Source organism: Vicugna pacos, chromosome 17 (assembly GCF_048564905.1).
Source record: "Vicugna pacos chromosome 17, VicPac4, whole genome shotgun sequence".
NCBI lineage: Eukaryota > Metazoa > Chordata > Mammalia > Artiodactyla > Camelidae > Vicugna > Vicugna pacos.
The window spans coordinates 34,451,828-34,477,584 of NC_133003.1; the positions used below are offsets into that span (position 1 = coordinate 34,451,828).

General features: G+C 41.6%; 1 protein-coding gene and 1 long non-coding RNA gene across 15 annotated transcripts in view; both read right to left on the minus strand.

Moving 5' to 3' along the window:
* MAGI1 (membrane associated guanylate kinase, WW and PDZ domain containing 1) overlaps positions 1–25,757 on the minus strand; it is a 574,222-nt gene that overhangs the window by 296,644 nt on the left and 251,821 nt on the right. The window contains exon 1 of one of the 14 annotated variants that reach the window (XM_072941633.1): positions 9,978–10,033. The exons of the other annotated variants lie outside the window; for them this stretch is intronic. Within the exon in view, the coding sequence (XP_072797734.1) occupies positions 9,978–9,987 (10 nt within the window). The 5' untranslated portion in view covers positions 9,988–10,033. Of the gene's footprint in view, positions 1–9,977; positions 10,034–25,757 lie in introns of those variants that run through there. 14 annotated transcript variants of the gene reach the window in all.
* On the minus strand, positions 7,779–9,967 carry LOC140686789 (uncharacterized). Its single transcript, XR_012060708.1, has 3 exons — positions 9,735–9,967; positions 8,626–8,744; positions 7,779–8,015 (listed from the first exon to the last, which is right to left on the minus strand). It is a non-coding gene; the product is annotated as an uncharacterized lncRNA (long non-coding RNA).

The window sequence follows — 25,757 nt, forward strand, 5'->3', positions numbered from 1 at the left end:
GCCTGCTTTTTTTTTTTCCTTTTTACCCACCTCTCCCCAGGATGTGGTCCTTGGGAAATCCCGGTTGAAACAACGGAGCTCTGACTGCTCTCTTGGCTCAGTGCTCTGGATGGAGCATTTGCTGTAGTGGAGATGACAAATCTGAGGGAACTTTCTGATCGGTATTCGGTACATATGCTTGCTGGTCTCCTACAACGGCAGCACTAAATCCAAACGTCAAGAAGAATTTGTATACACATATTTTTTAAGTGTCAGTTTCAAAGGCCTCAGCCCGGCTACAGGCAGACTTTGCCACCCTGCATCTTTAAAAATCAATGCACGCACACAACAAACCACCTCTTGGATGGACTCGTTAGGCGGGAAGGGTTTTCACAGTGGAACCCAATGCCTTTGAAATGAGGACTATAATGGAAACCAAGGAAAGTCCAATGCCACCACCGCCTTCTTCTGGGTCACTGTTGTCATTTGTCATGGGGTAACTCGTAGCCTACCCCAAGAGACATCTCACACACAGTACACTCTTCTCACTTCCTAGAATTACCAAGGCCTCTCCAGCTTGGCCTTTACAATTGTTAATTATTATTATTATTATTCTTTTTTGGCTGGGGGAGGTAATTAGGTTTATTCATGTTGAGAGGAGGTACTGGGGATTGAACCCAGGACCTCGTGCATGCCAAGCATATGCTGTACCGCTGAGCTACACCCTCCCCTGCAATTGTTTATCTGTTCTCGATTCTCCCAAATCTACCCCTTTGCATCTGTCAGGAGTCAGCTTAAATGTCCCTCCTCAGAGAGCCCTTCCCTAGCTAAAGAAGATTACCCAATTATTTTCTATCAGAGAACTTCAACCACCAGTAATTATTTATTTTACCTATGGCCTATCTCTTCCAGAATCTCAGCTCCCTGAAAGCAGAGACCTTGTTTGTACTGGCAGCAGAAAATCTAAAGCCTTGGCCTTTAGTGTGTACTTGTCAAGTCAATGAATAAATAGGCAGCTCCCTTTTAAAATTTCTACTCCTAAAAGCTTGAGCTCTACATATGGTGGTGAGAAACTTTCTTCCTTAGATCTCTGAGATGCAGGGCTGCCTCCCTGCTAAGAATGACTGAAAGTACTTGCCTTCACAGGATACTTTCAAGCAGAATCTGGAGCAGAGACACCGAGAGGAGGGGCCTCGGGAGGCAGGCCACCCCCCACGATCAGGAGATCCACGCTGTACTTGCCAGTCTGCCTCATTTGGGCTTCAAGGCGTGATGTGCTTCTCCTACTGTTTGGGCAGAGGGGGGCTGGCTTTTCAGTCTTTGCTGCTGCATGTGCAGTATAACTACTGAACCAGAAGATGAGCAAAGCTGACAGCTGCTCCAATGCTGAGTGAGTTTAACTATAGAGTAATGAACACCAGGAGGGCAGACGCTGAACCCAAGAGTGGGGTGTGAGGGGGGACCCATGACTAGTGAGTCAATTATCTACTCAAATACTAGCAAGACTGCCCTGGACAACTTCTCTCCCTGATTAGTATGAAGTCCCAGTAAAACCTTGTCCAAGACAATTTAAATACACTCCTGATGCCCCTTCTCATTCCATTAGATGCACTGCCCTTAGATTCTACCTGAGCCCAAGGCATCAATGACTCTTTTTATGCTAATGAGTCTTCCAGGCTGGACCCTTCCCCTGAGCTCCTTCCACATCACCAGCTGCCCTTGGATACTGCTACATGGGTATCTTGCGGGCATATCAAACTCACAATGTACAAACCTTGCCTAAGGGCATACTGATAGAAAGTGGTAGGTTCGCTTCAGGTTGCGGTGACACCGAAGAATGTACAGAGTCTAACCCCCTTGTGGACGGGGATGCCCGTGGGTGGGTAAGAGGCAGGGCACGACTGTAATGATTTGCTTGGGTAAATGAACCTCTGGGGTATGAGTTCTACATCGCAAATGGCAGTGAACACTCACTAAAATGCTACCCAAATTCCCATTAACCTGGGAATTGTTAACTTTGGTGTTAGCTGGGGATTTCTTAGACATCGATGGCCTTAAAGCTGCTGCAGGAAATTCACTTGCCTGGAATTCCGTGGGTTTTGGGGGAAAGCTGGTACAACCTAACAGCCCTTTATTGCTTACTTTGCTTTTTAAGTGTCTCAACTAATGAAGGATCTCGCAGAGCAGAGGGTGAGGAGTGGAAGACAGAAACGGGTCACCAATTCGCTGTTCTCTTTTAACAATCCTCATAGGAAAATATAGTTCCTTGAGCAATACTGTGCAGGTCCAGCTGGCCATGTGTTCTGCCTCATTCTCTTTATGTTTGAGTTCACCAACATGAATAGGTTTACTTACCTCATCGTTGAACAGTGCTCTGTCACACTTAGAAGACACAGTGCACTTGCAGTTTGTTTCCAGGCTTCAGCTCTTTCCAGTTCTCTTAGACACAGTTGTTACCAAACGAGCACCACCTCCAGGTGTCAACTCAGCCGCATTGCCCAGGGTCGACCACCCATCCTTCCCAGCGAAAGGCTCCAATCAGGCGGGCTATGCTACACTGCGTCCTTTGCACACACGTCCTCAGAATTGTTTTGGACATTACCACTTGTCAGGTTTCTCCTGCCCCTGATCTTCTCTGTTTCCAATTATCTTTGTCCAGACAGATTATTTTGATTTTTTTTTTTTCTCATCTGACTTGGCACTAAGGACCATGCACATTTGACAAAAGAGTCGATGGGGGTTTCTGTGGTTTTGAAATGTAGGAATGCTACTGTAGGTCAGTTTCTTTGTCAACAGTTACTTTCATCAATTCCTGAGAAATCCTGTGTGCCTGAATGCATTACCTTGTAAAGATTCATTTTTTTAGATTTCTTTTTCTTTTTAATGGCACAGGTAGCACTAACATTAACACTGTCTAACGAGCTAAATGTTTCTCCTCTGTTTCCGGCATGCATTAGACAGCATCTCATTCCATTCTGCAGGCGATGCGCACAGAGTATCATATTTACCTTCCCCCCACATTAATCCCTACTTCCCTCCTAGACTCCACATACGGCTCTCTACTGCTGCACAAACTCCTTAGTGGCTTCCCCAAATCCCCAATCAATTAAAAATGGCTCTGCCTGGCTGAATTTTTGGAAACCTTTGCTGAGGTTAAGGATCAGTCACAATTCATCTCACATTACTTTCATACAAATGCTAGGTAGGACAATGACGCAGAGAATTTCAGAAGATTTCATAGAAACTCTCAATCTCACGGTGCTAAATCGAGCTATGTTCTAATCAAAGTCCGTTTGAAGAGAAAATGGTGTCTAAGCTTACGTTTGGATAATAAAGTGATATTCAAAGTAATTTTTTAAAAAAATCTTAGTGTGTTAGCTTAACTATTTTTTCTGCCCTACAAAGTTTCACAAAGTGGTTAGTACTCAGGGGCATACTAAGGCCAGCTATGAGATGCTTTTGGAATCCACTGAAATTCTAACTAGAGTATCCTGGTAAACCCCTAAGAGGAGTGATACTAACTACACACCCAACCCCTCAAAAAGCAATTATGCACATACGCATAATTTAGAGAAAATGGTTAACTTAATGTTACATGAATTTTAGCTCAATCAAAAAACAACCACAACAACACCGTGTTAAGTGCAAAGGCAGTCCAGTCACTGATCATGATGCTTCTTTTTCACACACATTGGGTGACATTCTCATGACTATCCTAACCAACCTCAGAACCTTCAATCTACAGCCGTAAGTCTCCAAAGCCAAGCCACAAAAGATGCTGGACATCTTCACACCCTCCGAGATGACAAGACCTTAATGTGTCCCCTTCCAAAGATGACTTGTGTGTGAAAAAGGAATATTAAAATCAAACAACCTACTGAACTTTGAGCTCGGTGGCATGGAACAGAACTTCAACTTTCTTCTTTAGACAGGGCTAACGCATATGTGTGCTCTCAGTGTGGAATCTAACAGGATGCTTATAATCTTATGGATTAACAAAGGAAAATTCTTATGGTAGAAAGATTATTTCCTTATCTGCAGTCTAGTTCTGTGCATGAACTAGAGGTTCGGCATAAACCCTATCCTGAGTCCACGAGTTAACAAATGCTTCTCTAAAGGTACAAACTCTATGGGTGTAAAGAAAGGCCTTTCAGTACTTTCTGTTCAACAGTTCGGCAGGCTTAAAGTAAGTTCTCCAATCCATTTTTTTTCTAAGAGATATTTTAAAAAATAGCACTTTTGCTTCATTTTGTTAGGGAAACTATGAGATGGCACACAGGCAAGTTTAAGTTTCACCTTGCTTTACAGATGGGATTTAAAACAATATAATCTTATCTTTATCAAAATGCAGCCTGTGTCTGAAAGGACCAAAATTTTTGCTTAAAAAACAACCCCCCAAAACCGTGCTCTGAAATAGGAACCCATGGCAACTGTTGACATGAGTGAGCAAAATCTGAGCAGCCTTTTTAAAAGCCTCATTGGAATATTTACTGACTGTTCCAGAAAGAATGAGGAGCTACCTATACTAAAGCCTCTGTCTTCATGAAATTAGCCAGGCTGTTACCTGACGGCTAGGTTCACCTCCTGGTGGGTGTCCAGCCATAGGACACAACCACACCCAAGACAGGGAGAAGGAAGGAAGAAGGGAAGAGGAAGGATTTATTATTTACAGTAAGAAAGGAGAACACAGGGGATCTGTTCCAAGGCAGGGGCTCCTCAAACAGCAAAACTGGGGAAGTGTTAAGCTAAGGGCACATGCATCCATACTCAAGAAGGAGCTTGGGCAGAAGAGAATTCAGCATGGAACTAGGGCCAAGTTCGACAGAGTACAAGCTTTAGCTGATTGAAGTCACGAGGGTCAGAAAAGGCCAACATGATCAAGCCTTATGTTCCAACCAGTCTAGGGTCTCAGTGTACAGTTATCATCCTGAGCTACTGTTTCCTGACTACTCTTCCTTTGTTTCTGCATTCCCTCACTCCCCCTAAGACCACTAATTACTGAGACCTGTTCAAGGGCAAGCACTGTGGTCAGGCTTAGCTTACAAAATGGCTTAGGCCAAAAGTGGTTTCTCTTATGTCAAGAAAGCCAATCTGCGTTCTCTTTTTCCAGGGACCTCCCAACCTATCTGCTGACAGCTCCATTCACGGATTCAACAAATGTGGATTAAGCACCTCCCAGGTGCCAAGCACAGTGCTACAAAAGGGGAAACTGCCCAAAATGCGCTGAGGTCCCCTGTGTCAATGAGCTGGGAAACAGACAAGATGACAACAGAATCCACCAAGTGAAAAGGGCAGAGAGAAGCTTGGGATGTTAGTGGGGAACAAGAGGTGGTCCTGACGGGAGTAAAAGATGACAAGGATCCAGGCTTGAGACGGGAAGGGAGAGATGCAGGAAGAGGACATGGAAATGCATAGATTCTAAGGAAAACCGTGGCCCTTCTGCTGATTTCAGTGGAATGGATAGGGGGGGTTGCAGGAGCGGGGGAGGGGAGGTGTACCATGAGACGGAACTGATAAAGCAGGAAGGGGCCAGACCCCACAAGGCCCTCTTGGCCCTGAGAATGAGTTTCTGCATCTTATTTTCATTTCAACAGGACGCACTGAAGGCAGGATGCTCAACGTGCTTTAAATCCACTCCTATAATCCCATCTTTGTGAGGCATGAACAAAAAATTTCCATACACAAACCACCTGTAGGTCTCACTCATCATTTCAAGTGAACCACAGTCTGAGCATGGCAACAGGATAAAGACCTGGCAAAGGATTTGGGGAGATGACAGCTCACTGATCAAACATGAATGAGCATGCCTTAGTTATCACAGATAGTATAGGAACTTCTTTCCCCAAAGTCTGACCGAACTTTAGATGTTGGAAACTTCTCTCCACTGATGATTGGCAGGGCTCCTAAGGTATAACTTTCAAACTAAACCTGCCATTTCACACTTCCAAATTAAATATTTCATTACTCATATGCTGCAGGGCTGATGTTATGCCCTACGGAAGCACTTTGTAAATAATCAAAATATACAATCACGATGGCAAAAGCATCTCTGGAGAAGAGAGAGTTATTAAACCACGAAGATAAAAGATGTTCCACCAGCTGTGCCTTTCAAAAACTTCTCTCTCAAGTTTCTTTCTCAGTAAAGTCTTTAAACTGCATCGAAAGCTGAACGAGAGGAAAGCAAGTCAATAAAATACTGACAATCAGACTGTAAAAACCCGAAGTTATGGCCATGCCAGTCCGACCCTGGGCTGACACTGTGTGACGCATATGAAACTGAACAGGTGCAAAGAGTTAAGTATCATTTGATAGAGCATCATTGTAAACATATTTTAAAAAGCATCATCAGCAGACAGCATGGAGTTGGACGTAGTTCTACACATGACCTATTTACCAAAGTCATCAGCCCGGCAGATGTAACCTACTTTCTATAAGTTAAAAATCATCTTTAGAATCAGTCTGGCAAAATCAATGCCTCTCGCACAACTAAACATTCTTCACCCTGAGTTTCAAGATGGCTCCATTTACAGATGAGATGCAACCTGGCTTTTCAAAACCTCCTTAAAAAAAAAAAAACTAATCCCGTTTAAATGCTGGGACTTCTAAAAAAGCGAATTAAGAGAAGATAGTGAGGGCCAGGAGAGGGAGAAGGCCAGCCTTCATTGGGATAAGTAGCCTCTGATCACTTGAAATTAAAAGTGAGGAGAATGGCCAGTGTCCCTATGCCTGCAGGAAGAGAGGGAATTGGGTCAGAGGTGTAGCCATGGTGCTCAGTGATGGAGGAAAGAGAGAATGGCTGAGAAATGCCTTTTTCTCAATAATCCAGAAACACTTTATCTTCTTAAAAATGAATCTGAGAAGAAGGGTTTAGTCATTTATTTCTTCTAATTAGGACTTAAGTCAACACTACGATTAGGAAGTGTGTTACTGGTAGAGCGGAGAAGAGGGGGGAAAGAAAGGAAAATAAATTGAGAAAAGAGGAAGGGACAGGAGAAGAGTAGCTGGATGGGAGTGCAGAAGAAGACAAAGGAAGAAAGAAAACAGAGAAAGGAAGAGAGAGAACAGCCAGAAGACAGCGCTCCATGCCTTCTGACAGGCTTGCGAAGAGACCCGGCACTCATCTCAGCACGTCCCTCTCTTCTCTTTTTCTCCACCACCTGCCAAGGTATCTGAAGGAAGGGCGAATCCAGCCAAGCAGGGAAGAATCGTTTCCACCTCTCCCACCCTCTCTCTCAATCCTCTACAGGTTCTGTGGCCTCAGAGGGAGAAACCTGAGTTTCATAAGAGGTAACAAACTGTTCTCATCTAACTGAACTCCAGAAGATGGGCCAGACCCCACACTGCAGCTTCAGCCTGGTAGAAATTAAGTTGAAAACTAGTCAGCCGTTTTCCAATAAAGATGGATACATGGAGACAGGTGGATACAGATACATGTGTCGTATCACTCTGTCCCCTTTTGTGTGACAGAAACGTGTGCTCTGCCTCCATATCACCACCTCTCAGCTTTGCCCACATATAAAAAGGATAAGGGGAACACGGCAGCCTGACACATTTCTTAAACCAATCTCCAAGGCAGAGGGGGCCACGGACACACCGGAAATGAAAACCTGCCATCCCTGTTTCCAGTCCAAGCCTAGCACACTGGATAACAGAGTCCTCCAAGAAAACTTATCTTTGAAGCTCTGTCTTTTGCCAGGTCTCTGCCTTTAAAAGCAAGCTGATTCATCCATCTGTATTCATTCTTCTGAGGTTTCCCTCCATTTTTAAGAGCTATTGGAAGAACTAGACTGGAGGCCGAAACAGTTAAACCTTTCTTTTTTTTTAAAAAAAGAAACATCAGAGTTGAGTTTTGGGAAAACACAAAGGCAAAATTACAGACAAAGCAAAAACATCAGGATTTCTTTGCCAACGTGAGCTTTTAGCAAGACCAGATGCATTCAGTGCCTTCCTTTCCATTTCTTATCCAGTAGAGATGTGTTTAAGCGTGCTGATGTCCAATACGGCCTCCTCAGTCAGCAAATAAGAGTGTTCACTTTCTGAGAAAGAAAAATGCCATACGATATCACTTACGTGTGGAATCGAAAAAAATAAAAACAATAAACAAGGACAAAAAAGAAAAGAAGAGTGTTCACTTTCTGCATTGCATGTAATAGCTTAAAAATTCCAGACGTGGTTTCTGAGTTGAGCAATTTGAAAAGAATTTGAATAGCTCTAATTTACTTATGACACCAGCCTCTGTATTAATTGAAACACAAACTGTGACTGTTGTCAGTCAGGCCATACTCGAGACACTCCTGCCTAGAACTGTCTGGGGTGCTTTAAATTATGAGGCATAACCGTCTCCAAAATCAGTGACCTTATGGTCAAAGCTCCTCCAAAAAACACTACCTGATGAGAAAATAGTGAACTGTGGCCCATAAAAGTCTAAGCTTCTGACTTCTGAAAGTTCTCTTTTGTCCATCACCCCCTTGTTAAGGAAAGTATGTGAAGAAGTTATTCCTCAAGATTCTGCAAGCCTTTTGAGTCTTGATTTAGAAGAGCAAAATACTACAGGAGGGAGACAGTTGAAGCATAACTGAAAAGACATAGCCTTAAACTAGGTCAGTTTAGAAGACCCCCGATTTTGAGCATTACTTTCCTCCTTACATTTTTAGAGCACTTAGTAGTTTTCAGATTTGTCTCTAGGCTCCATGAAGGCAGTAAGAGAACAGAGTTCACACTTCGATGGTTTCAAAAGACAGTCGAAATGAGACGGGACCTGGAGACTGCCGCACCAAGTGAAGTAAGCCGGAAAGAGAAAGAAAAATACCATATGATATCACTTACATGTGGAATCTAAAAAGGACACGAAGGAACTTATTTACAAAATAGAGACAGACTCACAGACATAGAAAACAAACTTAGGGTTACCAGGGAGAATAGGGGATGGGGAGGGATAAATTGGGAGGTTGGGATTTGCAGATTCTAACTATATATATAAAATAGATAAACAACAAGGTCCTACTATATAGCATAGGGAACTATATTCAATACCTTGTAGTGGCCTATAAGGAAAAAGAATTTGAAAGTGAAAATATATATATGTGTGTGTGTGTGTGTGTGTGTGTGTATATATATATATACACATGCTGTATACCAGAAATTAACACAACATTGTAAATCAGTTATACCTTGATTAAAAAAAAAAAAAGACAGCTGAAAAGCTTCTTCCCACTCCCTCCATTGAAAGCAGGGTCTCCGTCTCCTCCCCTTCAATGTGGGCTTTTGGACAACACAGCCACCAAAATATGGCAGAAGCAATGCTGTGCCAGTTTTCAGGCTGACGGCTTAAGAGACTTCTAGTTCCTCTCTCCCGGACACCCCCACTCTTGGACCCCAGTCACCACTGGGTGAGGAAACCAGGCCAGGCGGAGCGGCCATAAGCATGCGTGCAGGCTGAAGGCCCAAGGTGAGGTCCCAACTAGGAGCCAGCATCACTGGCCAGACACGTGAGTTAGGAAGCCCACAGGATGAATCCAGCTGCAGCTCCCATCTGAACCGCAACCACGTGAGAAGTCAGAACAAGAACAATCATCAAAGCCCGAGAGATGATAATGAAATTGTTGTGTCAAACCACTTTGTTTGGGGATGGTTTGTTGTAATAACAAGAGATTATCTGAACAGCACGTTATAAATGTGTTGTCAATGAAATTCTTTCTGGGGTATTTCTATAAATTTTGTCAATGAGTGCTTTGGGATGTCTCCGGGAACCTTACCAGGTGAGCACCGTCCACCTTTACTCTCTCACAGGTAAAATCTCCAACTTCATACAGATTTTGTCAACTCATAGTCAGAGAAGTAACAATACTGTTAAGTCTTGACCCTTAATACAGGCAAATCTCGCTTTCACAGATAAAAACAGCTTTTCAGGACCCATTCCTCACACATTAGGAGCCAGTTTCTGTCCATTGTCATTGGCTACAGACCCTACTGGTTGTGGTCATGAGGATGTTGGTTACCTCGTGACATGACATCACCCTGTCCGCTGCTTCTTCCTCTCCCTGCCAGCCTGGCTCTTTCAAAGCTGCAACCGTCACCATGGAAACTAGCCGGGGAAGAAGCTCAACATTCTTGGTCATACCCTCTATGTTATCGCCCACAGGAAGCTCTGGAAAGAGAGGCTCATGTTAAGTAAAAACGGTTCTTTCTGACTTTGAGAGGCACCCATTGCTCTCGCCCACTGTTTTCTATCAAGCTGCAAGAGAGATTCAAAAAATAAAACTAAATTGAACTCATTTCTAACTGACTTCCAAAATAATACTTATTGCCTACCCTGTAGGAACCACTAAAGCAAGCGATACAGAACCCTAAGTCCCAAGGATTTTTGTGCACTGGGCTGATTCCATCACTGACTGAAAAGAGTAGAGACGAATAATCAAGTATGAGGCTTCAGAGCCAGAAAGACCCAAGTTCCGGGGCTGACTCTGTTACTAAGTAGCTGGGGAAGTCCATTCACTCATTTACATATTCATTCAACAAACATTTTGGGGGCACTTACTACATGACAGGTGCTTTGCTAAACATTGAGCAAACCCTTGGGATACAAATCAGACAGAATTTCAAAAGATCTACCCCTTCTTAACACACCACCAGGCACATAATCTAGCTGCTGGGAAGACAAAAGCAAACAAAATGAAGCCTTTGACTTTTTAAGAGCTTTCATTCTAATGGTGGAGACAGCGGGGGGGGGGGGATTTAAATAAAAGGACCTACTGTTCTAAGGGCCAGGAAAGAGACATATAAGGAGCTAAAAGAAAAAGTAATTGAGTCTCACTTTACGGCAGTGGTCAGAGCAGGCAACGCCGTTTTAACTCTTTAAGTCTGAGTTTGCCTATCTGTAAACATTCACACTAAAACACTGGGCTTTGCAAGGATGCAAATTAAACCATTTAGAGCATGTGCGGTGAGCCTGGAGTACAGTGATGCTCAGTAAATGGCAGCTAGCTTTATAATCAATATGACATATCAAAGTGCCTTAGGTGACCCTTGGGAGTGGCAATCCACCAGAGGCCGTAAGCCTTGAGTGTCTCTGCAAAGAATGCTAAGCCCTGATCACTCTTTGCCTGGGCCACTGCTCAGGGATGTGCCTGCAGGGAGCAATCTTGAGGGAAAAGGTCTTGTCTCCACCCAGTACAAAAAGCAGGTTTGCATAAAAAAGGCCGATTCCGCAAACTCAGGATTCTTGGGCTTCCAAGCAAACCCAGTGTGCACGATATCCACCTGGGCCCCTTCACGTCGCCCCCTTGGAATTTGGGGAGCTGACACATACATGATGTTATTGTTGCTTGTTGTGCTGTAAGTGATTAAGTCCTCTATCTTTGACCCAGGAGTCTCATGTCTTCTGAAAGCACGCATGAAACCATAATAGGGCGATACTAGCTCATACGTGGGGTAGACTCTCAGATCCTTCCACGATCTCAGTGACCCTTAACTTAGTTTTCTGCAGATAAGTCAAGTCCTCAGTCACTTCCTCCCTGACAGAGCAGTCTCTTTGAATGACGGTTCTGAGGTACCATGATCATGAAATACACATACAGACACACACATCACACAGCACGGATCTAGATCATCTCCAATATGTTTCCCACCGACACCAAACCTGGCAGCTGCTTTTGTTTCTCTGCCCTGGAGAATTACTACATATATTAAGGATGGTGTTTTGTTCTCCTAGAAAAGCCAGAAAGACCAGGGACCACAGACACAGCTTTAGAATCAGCATACAGCATCATGACTAAGATACAAGATGACAGAAGAGAGTGAGAGAGAGAGCACCGAAGAACATAAAAACAAAGAAGGTGGCAAATTTGCAAATATGGTAAAGTCTATAGATATGCCCTCAAAACGGAGACCCGTCTAGGAAGAAAAATGAACTCAGATAAGTTTTAATCAGCAATGCTTTGCAAAACGGCATTTTGTCAAGGGCCAATTACTTTTATCAGACGGTAAAAATGGTATGTAACAATCTTCTGTATCCCAGGTAAAAGTAAAACATGGACAGGCAGCAGTTATAATTTTTGAAGGATCAGAAAGTTTTTTTTTTTTGTCTCCTTATCATATTTCCTTCCTCCTCTTTAGGCCAAATTTTTTTTTTTAAGTGCAAAGGTGCAAAGCTGAATTTACTAGCTCTTATTATATACAGCCAGAGCTCAGAATTTGAAATGCATTTTTAATTAAGTATGCTGCTGGGAGTTTGGAAATTACAACTGAACCAGCATTTGTCTATTTCATCTTGACTGCCAAAAAAAAAAAAAAGAAAAAGAAAAACGCAAGAAAACAAAACCACAAAAAACAACCCACTGTCTTCCTTTCTCATTACCACTTACTCCTAGGAGTCACGTGCACATTCCAGGGAAGGAAACAGCAGGTACAAAGAGCCACGTACACACATAAACCACAGTTTCAGACACACATTCTGTTTCTTTAAAAAAGAAATCACTTGGGGGAAGGAAGTAGATTTATCACTTCACACAGGCACCAGCCAGGCTGTGGAATTATTTCACGTCAAAGATAATTGCATCAATGAAATATTTATGTGCACTCATTATAAGAAAACACTCCGTTTTATAACCAAGATTTTGTGCTGCTTTAGTAAAAAAGCAGGAGTTTAGGTTGTCGAATTCCTTCTGTTTGGGACGAGTCAACTAAAGCCAGGGAAGCTCCCCTATCAGCTGTCCTTTGGGCAACCGGAGGTGCTAGCCGCAGTTTATTCTGCTTTCTAGAGTAGAGCTTTCAAAAAGTTCCATGTTACAAGTCAAGGGATGTGAGATTCAGGTCTCTCTGTTCTCTAAGGTATTTGAAAACAAAAAATGAGCTTCCAAGAGAAATACTTGCTCAACCAAAGCAGTCAGTCTCCCTTAGATTGCTTTAAATTAAAGGCATCCTCCGGTCCTCAGATTGCGGGCTGATGCATCACATGCCATCCCTTCTGCAGTGAGTGCTACATAAGATGCAGGACCAATCTGAGGCTCTGGGAGAGTCTCCGAGGACACAGAAGGCATCAGAGGATCTGTTGGATGTGCTACAGGCCAATGCACTGTAATTCCCAGGGGATTTGTGTCTATTAGAAAACTCACAGACTCCAGAACACACAGGCTGAGACCAGAAATATATTTCCTCTTGAGAAATTGCTCTGAGAAGGAAAACAAAAGTAATAAATTCTTCTCCACCCAGGGTTGATTTATCAGTCACTTACCTTAATGTGCAATGCACAAAAAACCGCCCCAAAAAACAAAACAAACAAACAAAAAACCGAAGAGAAGGAAGAGCAGCAATTAGGCCAACACAGAGCCCGACTATCTTATTTCACAGTGGTGGGAGCAGTGGGGAACTGCAATTTGTTCCCTGCTACCTGACTCTGAAACCCCAGCTCTTTAGAAGCACTTAATTGCTTCTCTTTGCAGGGAATGTTTACTTCCTTTCTCTGCATTTTCTCTCCCAGAGCCCTGCCTAAAAATTCATGTGGTGGAGTTTCTAACAACTCTTCTTCCTGGCACCTAAGATGAGCTAACATGCATTTACTGAGTCCAAAGGGAGGGCCCACTGTGTATCAGGCTTCATGTTAGGTGCTGGGGGTTAGAAACAAAAAAATCTGATTCTATCATCTGTAGCTAGATTAAAAAAAAAAAAAGGTTTCAAACACTAGGTGTCAAATGTTTTACTGTGAACACTTGATTGTAGTAACTGAAAGTCAAGTCAATCTAGTTCAAGCAAAAAAAAAAATTTATCAGTGCACATGGTACACAGGATAAGGCCCCCACCAAAGATGTCTATGTCTACTCACCGAACTTGTAAATATATCACCTTACAGCGCAAAAGGATTTTGCAGGTGTGATTAAGTAAAGGACAGAGATTGGGAGACTATTCTGGATTACCTGGATGGGCCAATCTAATCACATGACTCCTTAAAAGAGAACAATCTTTCCTGGCTTTAGTCAAAGACATGACAACAGAAGTAAGGTCATAGAGGCAGTAGCGACAGAAAACTAATATAGTACAAATAACTAAAAAGTCCAAGAGTTGTCTTCAAATTCAGTTAGACCCAGTTGCTTCCACCAGTAGTTTTCGCTGGAGACACTTTTGTCCCTCAGAGGACATTTGGCAAAACCCAGGAAAATGGCTGGTTATCACAACTGGGAGTTTAGGGTTATGCTATTGACATCTGGTGGAGAGAGGTCAGGGATGCTGCTAAACATCCTATAATGTGTAAGACAGCAAAGACTCATCCAGCCCAAAATGTCAATAGTGCTCTGCCTTAAACAACAGAACACTGACACATTTCTCTGCAAGTCTTAGCTTTGCTTAGTTTTTTTCCCAGGTAAGATCTCCCCACCCACCAGCAACGTGGCTGCATACAGGCTCAAGCCTGTAACTTTGAATCTCAGAAATCCCTTCTCTGACAGGTCTGGCAAAAGTCCTCAGGTTGATTCTGATTGGCTCGTCTTGGATCATTCCCTGACTCCTAAGCTAATCACAGCGACCGTGAGGATGGAGCACTATCCTGATTGGCCAAGCTTAGTCACATATTCTCCCTGAGTCACCTCCAGCTCCACATAAACCTTAATGCAAGGCATCAAAAGGAAATAATATAAAAAAGATTTTTAAGTGTCTGCTGCTGCAATAGATTCTGTCTAACCAAGTGGGCAGAGTCATTCTGGGGGGTTTTACGTACACTGCACAACAACATCTTCTATGCATAGGTCTCTGAACCACCACACCTCTCCTTGGGTCTTTGAATCGACTGGTCTATGACTCTAACTCCCCATCAAAGTGTTTCTCAAGGGTTCACAACCACATACAACAGATTGGCTGTGTTGTCTGAGGTTAATGTGACATGACTTTGGTCAACAAAGACTTTCTTTTTAGGAATGCCGTGACCAGGCACACTCACAGGAAAAGCAGGCATTACAGAATTGCTGGAAGCATTGTGGTTGAATCTAAAAGACAACTTCCTAAAATGATGAAGAAAGGATTAGTCTGAGAACTTGATGCAATTCTCTTCACAATACACGTTTCTAGATCAAGGCAAAGATGAACCAATCTTTGATCAGTCATCGTAACAGACAGGAGAAAGAGAAATGACCTCAGTGCCCCAGCCTGAACCCTGCAAGGGTGAATCTTTGCTTTGCCTTTTTTTCGCTTTACCTTTGCAAACTGAATTCTCTCATACTTTTTCTCTCTGTAAAGCGTACGTAGTTCATTTTAGTTAAATATTAGTTAGGTGTCTTGCCTTCAAATGCCTTCACCTTTTCCTAACTCTTGTATAAATAGTCAAAAGATGCTAGTGAACAAGGATGGTGTAGATTTCTGAGCACATACTGAAGTCAAATTATTACAAGATTCACACACAAACATGAGATGAACCTACACGTTGATATAACGTGAAGGAGGGGAACATAAAAAGTAAGATTAATTCACTTTTTCATATGAATCTCCCTGAAGCAATGTATTTGTCATGTTTGGATTCATGCTTCCCAAGTCAGGCTCACGAGGTGCCTTTACAGAGGTGCTCCTGTTCCTTCAAACTGGAATGCAGTATTTTTCCTTCCTGTGTTTATTCTTCCTCCCTTCCTTCTTTCCTTCCTTCCTTCCTCCCTCTCTCCCTCCCTTCCCCGCTTCCAAAACTCGCTAAGAGACAGTCAACTCCACCCGGTCCTCTGTCCTCACCCCAGCCTATGCGATGCCTCTCAGAAATTCAAACCAGCAGCACACAGCCCTACAAACAAAAGGACACAGAGCAAATGCCTAAACTGCTAGATACTAAGCATGATTTTTTTAAAAAATTATTTGCAAAATAGCATTTAAACCAAAATATTGTATATTCATTCATTATATATTATATATTCATTATTCAAAAACACCAGAAGACACAAGGGCAAAGAAATCCACAAGTGGCAGCCCATCCACATAAAGATAAACATTGCCATAGATTTGTTCAAACTGTGCATACGTGTGCATTATACAAACACAGATAAAATACATAGAACATATACATATGTTAACAGCACACATATATTACTAGATACAATTTCATTTCTGTAAAACAGACATTATACTATATTTAATGGATAGATTGAATAGTTTTAATAAACAAAGGAATATTACATGCTGTTTTGTCATTTTCTACCACCTACACTACAAGATGTAAACACTGTTCTATACCAATTAATATTCATCTGTTAATCAATGAATCAATACACAAATCAATGAATGATGGCCCTGAGAGGAGGGACAGGGGACGGCTAGATTGCTCTTGTGACACTGTGGACACATCATAGGGAGGAAATGTGTGGCTGTGTGGGAGGAAAAAAGAGCTACTTCACCAGAACCTTTAATACTGGATCTTTCACGCAGGACCGCTTTATACTTTCCAAAGTATATTCTATCAAGCCCTTGCCCTGCTCACAGTGTCCCTTGGGAAGAGGACTGGATTCTGTAAATGTTACGCTTATAACTCAACAGAACGTCCAGCCATCACCCATAACAGGCTGGCATTCGTGCCTCTTCAACACATACCTCCTCTTTAAGTAACGCTTTCTCATTAATGTTAGGAAGTTAGCAACAACGACAAAAGATGACGAAATGAGTAGTTCTGACATGTAAAATGTGCAGCATAATCACAGTTTTGGTGAAGAACTTAGGCTGAAGTGAGAGGAATGAAATCTAATCACAGAGGAGGGCCTCATTAGACCCTCGAGTGTTTCATCTTTGCTGAGATGCAGTGTGAACCTCAAAGAATCTGGTGTGAAAATTAGTGTGTTTGGGGATTAGAAAAGGTGAGAATTTGCTAGGTGTACCCGTGAACATATATATTTTCAAAATCCCATCACTTGAAGACATACCATCATTACAAACAAAGCAATCTGATACTCCAAGCGAAGCACTGACAATTAGAAGCCTGCGCACAGGTTTAATTAGCCTGAACACTGTGTATCTTTAAAAAGACAACACAGGTGTTAAAGCTTTCTTCCACCCCAACTGGGCTTTATGAAAAGGACATGTGTTTGTACATAAACTCACATTGTCCTGTCAAAATTATGATGTAGCGGTGGAGAAGGATGCTAGGAGAAGTGGTTACCATAGCAACAAAAAATCGCCACCGCACTGGAGATGCCTGAGTGATTCTGTCTCATCTCTCAGGTTCTCACCAGAATGACTTGCTCAAGTCATCCTTCAGCCGTGCAGAGGAAAGTCCTCCAGGCACAGGACTCTGACTGTTCTCAATCTCCTGAGTGTGGCCATAACTATAAAGTCTTCAGAGATAAAATTTTACTGTATGTCTGGCTCAGAAGATAATCAGAACTGCCCACTAGAATGTATGCTACCTGAGAGTGAGTGGGGTTTTCCCCCCACTTTGTTCTTTGCTGAATTTCCATTACCTAGGATAATGCCTGGCACATATTAGGTGCTCAACAAATATTTGTTAAATGAATGAATGATCACAGTGAGAAACATAGCACTCAGAGAACCACAAAACTCAACACTTTGTTGTAAAATCTCAAGTTTCAGGATTTGAGTGAAAAGAACTCAATTTTTCAGTCTGCTCAGAACTCCAAATAGGAGTCCTATGCAGCATAGTTTGATTTTTGTATCCCTTTCATTCATCATGCAGTCATTCAACTGAGACAGGAGTACAGGGGTGGAGTGAGAGGACTCTGGTACCAAAGTGTCTGGCTTTGAATCCTGGCTCTATCACTATATGACTTTAAAGGTGTCATTTAACCTCTATGTGCCCCAGTGTCTCCATCTGATAAAGAGAGACCGTCAGAGAAATGCAAATCAAAACTACAATGAGGTATCACCTCACACCAGTCAGAATGGCCATCATTCAAGAGTCCACAAACAATAAATGCTGGAGAGGCTGTGAAGAACAGGGAACCCTCCCACACTGCTGGTGAGAATGTAATTTGGTACAGCTGTTATGGAAAACAGTATGGAGATTTCTCAAAAGACTAAAAATAGACTTACTATCTCATGCAGCAGTTCCACTCCTCGGCATATATCCGGAGGGAACTCTAATTCAAAAAGATACATGCACCACAGTGTTCACAGCAGCACACTTTACAATAACCAAGACATGGCAGCAACCTAAATGTCCATCAACAGATGACTGAATAAAGAAGCTGTGGTATATAGATCTATATATACAATGAAATACTACTCAGCCATTAAAAATTATAAAATAATGCCATTTGCAGCAACATGGATAGAACTGGAGATTGTCATTCTAAGTGAGGTAAGACAGAAAGAAAGAAAAATATCACATGATATCACTTACATGTGGGATCTAAAAAAAAAAGACAAACAAGCTTACTTACAAAACAGAAAAAGACTCACAGACATAGAAAACAAACCTATGGTTACTGGCAGGGAAGGAGGTGGGAAGGGATAAATTGGGAGTTCAAGATTTGCAGTGTATATAAAATAGATAACAAGTTCATACTGTAAAACACAGGGAACTATATTCAGTATCTTGTAATAACTTATGACAAAAAAGAGTATGAAAATGAATATATGTGTGTTCATGTATGACTGAAGCATTGTGCTCTACACCAGAAATTGACACAGCATTGTAAACTGACTACACTTCAATAAAAAAAACATACATACACATTTGATAAAGAAGGACAGTAACAGGACCTACCTCAAATGTTGGCTGTTATCCCTGAGCACACACTATAGATAAAAAGATGACTAAGGCACGCCCAAGTTCCTACTACAGCACCACCACTTATTAGGTATCTTGTTATATGTCTAACTCTCACCACCAGGGGGCAGAATGGCAATCATCAGATAGCCTTCCATTATATTAACTATGCAAAAGCTGGTACATTTTCCTACGGTAAGAAAGTGGGCCTTAGAAAAGCTACCAGATCTCTAAAGATCATGCCACAAAGAACAGCTACTCAGAAACTATGGCTGGAAAGCAAACGTGTGGGCTTACTCTTTGATCCACAGCAGGGAAAAGAAGGAATGTGAGGGACCTCAGTGAGTCCAAGTCAAGGGTACTGATGGACAGGAACTGTGATTCTGTCACTCTCCATCCAGATCCCAGAATGAGGGGCAATACATCCCATTCCAGCCAACTAAAAACATGGACGTGGCCAGCCTTAGCCAATGATCATAGACAAAAGACCTGGAGATTAGGATTCCGAGATTCTCCAAGCTGGATGCTCCAATATTAGAAAAATCTGTGCATAGCAAGAAAAATGGGGAAACTTAACCTCTCAGAAAACTTGGCTCCAGACAATAGCAATAAAAACAAAGGAAAGAAAACAGAAAAAGAAGCCATTATTTAAAGGGTTAATAGTCTAGTCTAGAAAATACTCAAATATTTTCTGAAGTCAGTTTAGCAGGGGAAAAGTGATTTATATGAACATATTCCTGGCAGAGAGAGTATAGTAGAGAAATATAAAATTATGTGAAGACTTGTTGAGATTAAATGAATTACTGCTGCATATGAATCAGTCTTTTTTAAAGAAGCTCCACAGTATAAAATGGACATGGTTGTGTAGTTGATTAGATTTACACTTCCATCTTATTTAAACTGTGCCACCTGGAGAATAAAATAATTCAATGATTTTTATATAAAACACCCTGGCTTAATATTTCACAATGAGAAACCTTGCTTTCAAATTAAATTATGCCAAAATGGGAGTCTAGGAGAACAGAAAATTCAGTGTGTGGGATGCCCACCATTCACTCTGGTGAAGACACTGAGTCTCTGACATTGGATAATTATGGCAGTGGACATTTTCCTACAATTGGGAAGTGGACTTAGAAACTCTACCAAATCTTTGATAATCATACCACAAGGCAAGGACATAATGGCATGTTTTCTTGTCAGGGCACCAAGTTTCTGCAGCATTCAGAAATCTCAGACATCTCTGAATAGTGCCATTCTTAGTTCACAGATGATCTCTAGGAAACAGTCAGAGAGAATGATGGTCTTCTATACACATACGTTCTCTAGGCCGCCATCCATAAATGTGCTATAAAGCACAGTTTCTCCACCAGGGTTTCTAGGAAGACTGATGCCCTCAGCTCTGGGTGGGGACTCGGGGAGCTGGGGGCCCCAGGATGGTCTCACCCTATGTGCATCCTGCCAGAGCTCTTAAGTTCCCTCTGAAATGTCATGCAAGTATCACCATTGTCTATTTCAGCCACGACATGCCAAAGTGGGGAGGCAGAAGGGCAGGATATAATTCCACACGACATTAACAGGAATTTGGAAGAACACAGCATACAAGGGGATAGGGATTCTGTGGCCAAGTAAGTGTAGTAAACAGTGAGACAAAGAGGTAAGAGATTTCTTCAGTACAGGACCTTGAAAAATTCCTTGCTGTGCTAATGCAGTAGGCTAAAGCAATACCGTACTGCCATATTTCACCAACATATTTGACAGTGCTTGCATTTTAATGGAGTTTCATCAGGATGAAACAGGCATAGAATCCAGTTTGAGAACGGCCGCTCTAAGTATTTAACTTCTTACCTGATGAAGGGGCTTCAATCGGCACCTGAGTTCCATCTGAACTATTTTTTGAAAAATAAATACATAAGAAAGGGGGAGTTATTTCAGATGGAGTTCCCGGTGAGGTAGACTTTTTATGATTCAAAGGTCAGAATGTGATCTGGGAGGAGAGAGTAATATTAGATTCAGAGGGCCTAAATTAATTCTGCCACTTTACTTCTAAAATATTCCAGGTATTATTTGTACACTGTTTCCCTTCCTTTCATTCAGAAAGTATTTAAGAGGGCCTACTATGTGCTCTAGGCATTGGGGAATCCCACTGCCCTTAGAGATAAACAAAGCAGGCAGCACAGAACTTCCATCTTCAGGAAGGGAGATAGACAACAGAAATGGTGATACATAAAATATGTTCAGACGTGAAATTATGATATGCTTTTAATTGTGACCCATCAGCCGGGGTTATGTGATAAAGAAACAAAGACTGGGTGGCTACTCTTCCAAAGGAATGGAGTCTGGAACCGTGAGAGTAAGTCATACAAGCAAAGGTCTGGGAAAAGAGATTTCCTTACCAGGCAAATGACAGGTAGCAAAAAATGAATCTAGAGACCCAGGGAGGGAAAGGATCACATGGGACCATTGAGCTCAGGGTAAGGAATATGGATATTCATCTAAAGGAAATGACTCAGCAGTTTTTAGCAGGAAAATGCCATGACATGACTTGTGTTGTTAAAAATGGGTGCTGCTGTGTGGGAGACAGCAGTCAGAAAGGCTAAAGAAATGAAGCAGAGTAATTCACACCTAAATATGGTAGATCACCTCCTCAAACCTCAGGGCCAATCCTGGGGGAATGAGTCAGACCGGATATGCACCCAGCTAAGGAAGGACCAGACGTTCACGTACACTTCACCCTTCAAACAGTATTGTCAGAGGAGATACGGTCAAAGAAGCCATGCAAAGAAACAAATCCATTTGCTTTAATATTATTTTGTCTAGGGCATCATTTATTAGTACGAATCTTTTTTTGAATTGTAAGTGAAAGGGGGAAAAAGAACTTGAGGACAAAACTTTTTAACTACATAAGCATTTTCATCTCATAGAACTCAAGTATGTATCAAAGCCAATTATTTTTTAAAATAGGAAGGATTTACCTTGATTCTTAATCAATACCCATATGACATCTCCTCACAAAATGATAACCTACCAAGTTTAATAACTCCTGAGATTAAAAAGAAAAAAGGCATACTGTAAAACCTGATTAATTCTGACCCTATTAAATGGGTTTTTATAAAAATTTGGACCTGGCTAACGTGAAACTGTATTCTGCTTTATCTAATTTTTGAAAATTCTGTTCTATAAATTAAGAAACAATGGTAGGGATGACAGTATTCAATCTGCAGAGAACAAACTACATAGAAATAACACATGAATTACAAACTGCTAAGCTACTCAGTCTCACAGGTCATCTAAAGATTTCTATTACGCTGTTAGCCTACTTTGAAGTTGCCTAGCCCTATACGATAGAAAATAAATGTATTCACATAAAAATATTTCCTAGTTGAAAATTTCCAGCAATGCTAGCTAGCCTCATAATATAGTTAGTACGAAAGTTAGAGGTTGGTTCCAATCACATGACATTAGTGTGTTTTAACATTCTAAGTACAACATTATGCACAGTAGATAGAAAGAAAAAAAAAACACAGACATATTCTATCTTATAGATTTGGTTTTACGTGAATTTTTAAGTGGAGTAACCTCCAGCTATTCAAGTTTAGAAATAATGGTGAGTCTAACTCAGAGGAGGCATTGTTAATCTTGCTTTATCTAAACATTATAGTAACTGCCCAGCCGGGCCAGATTCCTTGAGCAGACCTGTGCTTGCCCTCTCTGGGACCCATCTCCGAGGCTCCCATCCCTAAAGAGAAGTGAACTCCACCTCCTGACCTTTTCAGCTGTTCCAGGAATCCAGCCATAACCAGAGTCTCCCGAGACAACCGCTGAATCGGTCGACTGTAAATACAGTACTGCTGTCTAAGCAGCAGACTGGACTAGATTTTAAAACAAATGGTTACCAGTGAAAGACAGCAACATTAAAATCACCATGTAATGCAATCCTGCTAGCTCTGATCTTCAGCTGTACAGTAGGACAGGATGATTTAATGAAATAAGAAATGCCAGATTATTTTTCTCTCTGTGGCCAAACACTCTGAGACTTCATGTTCAATTAAAAATTAAAACTTGGCCACCTACACCAAGAGTCTAATTACATTTCTCAACATCTGTCTTTCATTCGAGGCCAAAAGAAAATAATATTTACAGAATGGCAGATTAAGACAAAATACGTTGCTGTCTTTTCATCCAGTTGAATGGGTGAGCATCTCCATTGCGTAATTTGCCTTTTAGGTGGTATCAGCTAGGAATGCTTTTGGCTGCAAATAAGACAATCCTTGAATAACAGTGGCTTCAATAATGAGTAGTTTATTTTTCTCCCAGAAACTTGGAGGGAGGTGTTCCCTGGGGGTGATTCAGCTAGTCAACAATGCTGACAGAGATACAACTGTTTCCTTCTATTCTACCATCCTGAGCATGGTCCTTTTCCTCTCCAAGCCTGTCACCTCACTGTTACAAGATGGCTGCTACATTTCCAAGCAACATATCCTCACTCAAAGCAGGAAGCAAGAGAGAGGGGGGCAGAAGGGTTTATCTTCACAGGTGTCTGTCATTTTCATTCAGGAAGGAAATCTCTCCTGCTTCCATTACGCCTCATTGGCCAGAGTTGGGTCACGGGCACATCTCTACACCAATCACTGCTAAAGTGGAATGGGCTGAGCAGACAGGCTTAGATCAGTCACGATTCATCAAGTACGACTGGGGACAGGACTGCTTTGCCAGTAACCAAGTAATGTACTGACTAAACACAAAATCGGGATTCTGGGGTAGAAACAAGGAGGAGATAGGTGCTGGGTAAGGAAAGACAGTTGTTTATGCCACAAGTGTTACACTGAATGGAGGTATCTATGAAAAACCACATAAACACACGAAGCTTAAAGAAGATAAGCAATAGCATATCTTCTTTTCCTGTAAAGCCTAAAAATATCGTGAGAAGCTGAGGTGATGCCAGAGCTGCATTAGAGGATGAGTTATTGTCTCACTCTTCTCCTTGGATTTTTTTGGTTTTGTTCTTAAAAGCAGAGACAGTCATCTCCATATCAAGTTTTACCATCTTTCTCAAAGAAGCAGGATGAAGTCAAATCACCTCTGGTAGTCTCTTCCAGCCCCCCAAATGCCGTGATTGGCTAACTCAACAGGTAACTAAAGTACAACAGGGCATTTCATCCCGTTTCCCTGGAAGGTGATTTAAATGCTCATTTTAAATGTACAACACACCCCAGTGATAGTAACAAGAAGCATGTCAAGAGAAGGTAACACTTATAAGCGCTCTTGAAGGAAACCTGTCCTCAGAAATATGCGGGAGGATGTTTGTTTGCCAAGTCAGCTACACATACAAGCAGTTTCCATGTTACAGCTAAAAACACCATCACGCAGCCAACCTTCCCATTTGGCTGCAGTCTGGCTAAAACTGAATTCTAGCCACATATGAAGAAATCTACATTATCATGCCTAAGTTAGCAATTTTTAGTCCCTTAAATAGTAATTGGTACTTCTTAAAACTCTGCCAATGAGCAAACTGTGCATATTTATCCCCAGCAATCAAGGACCAAGTTGAACATTAAATGTTAACAGTAGCAAAATTGGAATATAAGGTGTAGTCTCCATTCTTGCTGGGTTTATAAGCACAGGGCAGAATGAGCTTCCAAATTTTAGAAACTGCCAAATATTGTTACCGGTGATTATTTGGGGTTCAGATATCATATTAAGATGGTAATAAAATGTCACAGTTAAACAATTCTGAGTCTTGAGGAAATTTTTCCCCTTTAAATTACTTTGCTTCCTAGCAGAAAATAACCATGTAAATCAATTAGGCAAAACAGCTCTGGCCAACCTTTTCAGGAATAAAATGAATTCAGTCTTAGCCTAAAGATAGAGGCCACAAATCTAAGAGGAAAAATAGAATCTAAAGAGGAAAAGCTCCTGCCTTTCTTTTCATTGTCTATATGCTAGGATCACAGTCCGGTTGTTTGGCACTTGGCAGCCAAACAGAACACACATGCAGGTGGTATTTGGTCACTCTGATTTAAAAGACACAAAAACTTGTGACTACTTTGTACAGGCACACTTCTTATTTGACTGATTCCTAGGGATGCTAATAAACATCACCTCACAGAGAATCCAACTTTCATTCCTCTTCTCACATCTTCAAGAACTGCCTGTATTCCCAGAATCTGCCATGCGATAAAGACAGGGAGAAGGAAAAGGGTCTGAAATTATTCCAGTATCCCAGCCCTAGACCCTAACATCAAGCTGCTCTCTGCTGCCTTCTAGAGGAGACCGATATTACAGCAGGGAAAGAAGACACTGATAATGCTTACACATCATCACACACTTATTATTCACTTATTTCTGCTGACTTAAGAACAAGAATGTGAAATTGATTTAAAATGAGGATTTCTTCAAAAAAAACACTCAAAACTCTTCTGAGACGTAGGCTTTCTACACTTCGACTACAATGAGGAAATCATGCAAAAATCTTGTCACAGACTATACAGCACATTTAAGCATAGTTTCAACGTAGTTAACCCATTACCCCATCTCCCCAGGTCTGGTCCACTTCCTGGAGTTCACACATCTACTAAATGAAGGTGGTACCCTATCTATGCTCTCTAGGAAGTGTCTCTAAGTTCTAAAAATGTATGCCTCAGTGATACCTGAATTCACTGATTAGAAATTTAAATGAAAGAAAGAAGCTAGGTATAAAAACATTAGGGAATGGTGAGGACTGTGACAAACTGAAGATCTCATGTCCCTTAAAGGGGTGAAGATCTACTTAGTTCTTGCTGATTATGTGGCCCCAGGGTTACAAAATCACCTGATTTTTTTTAAGAAAAATCCCCCCAAAAGTATATAAAATCTCCATAATTTAGATGTTTAAATTACCACAAAACACCATATTGGGGAAAAGAAATCATGACAAGAAATTGGATTTAGCCCACCAGAGCAGACAGCTCTGCTATAAGATCATCTGTCGATGGAAACTGCAAACCAAGAGGAAAAAAGACAAGGAAAACTCATCCATCTCTCCTAAAATGAGATTCATCCTATCAAAAACCCATCTGGTTAATAGGGACAGATGTAGCACATGTGGTAATTTGAAGAC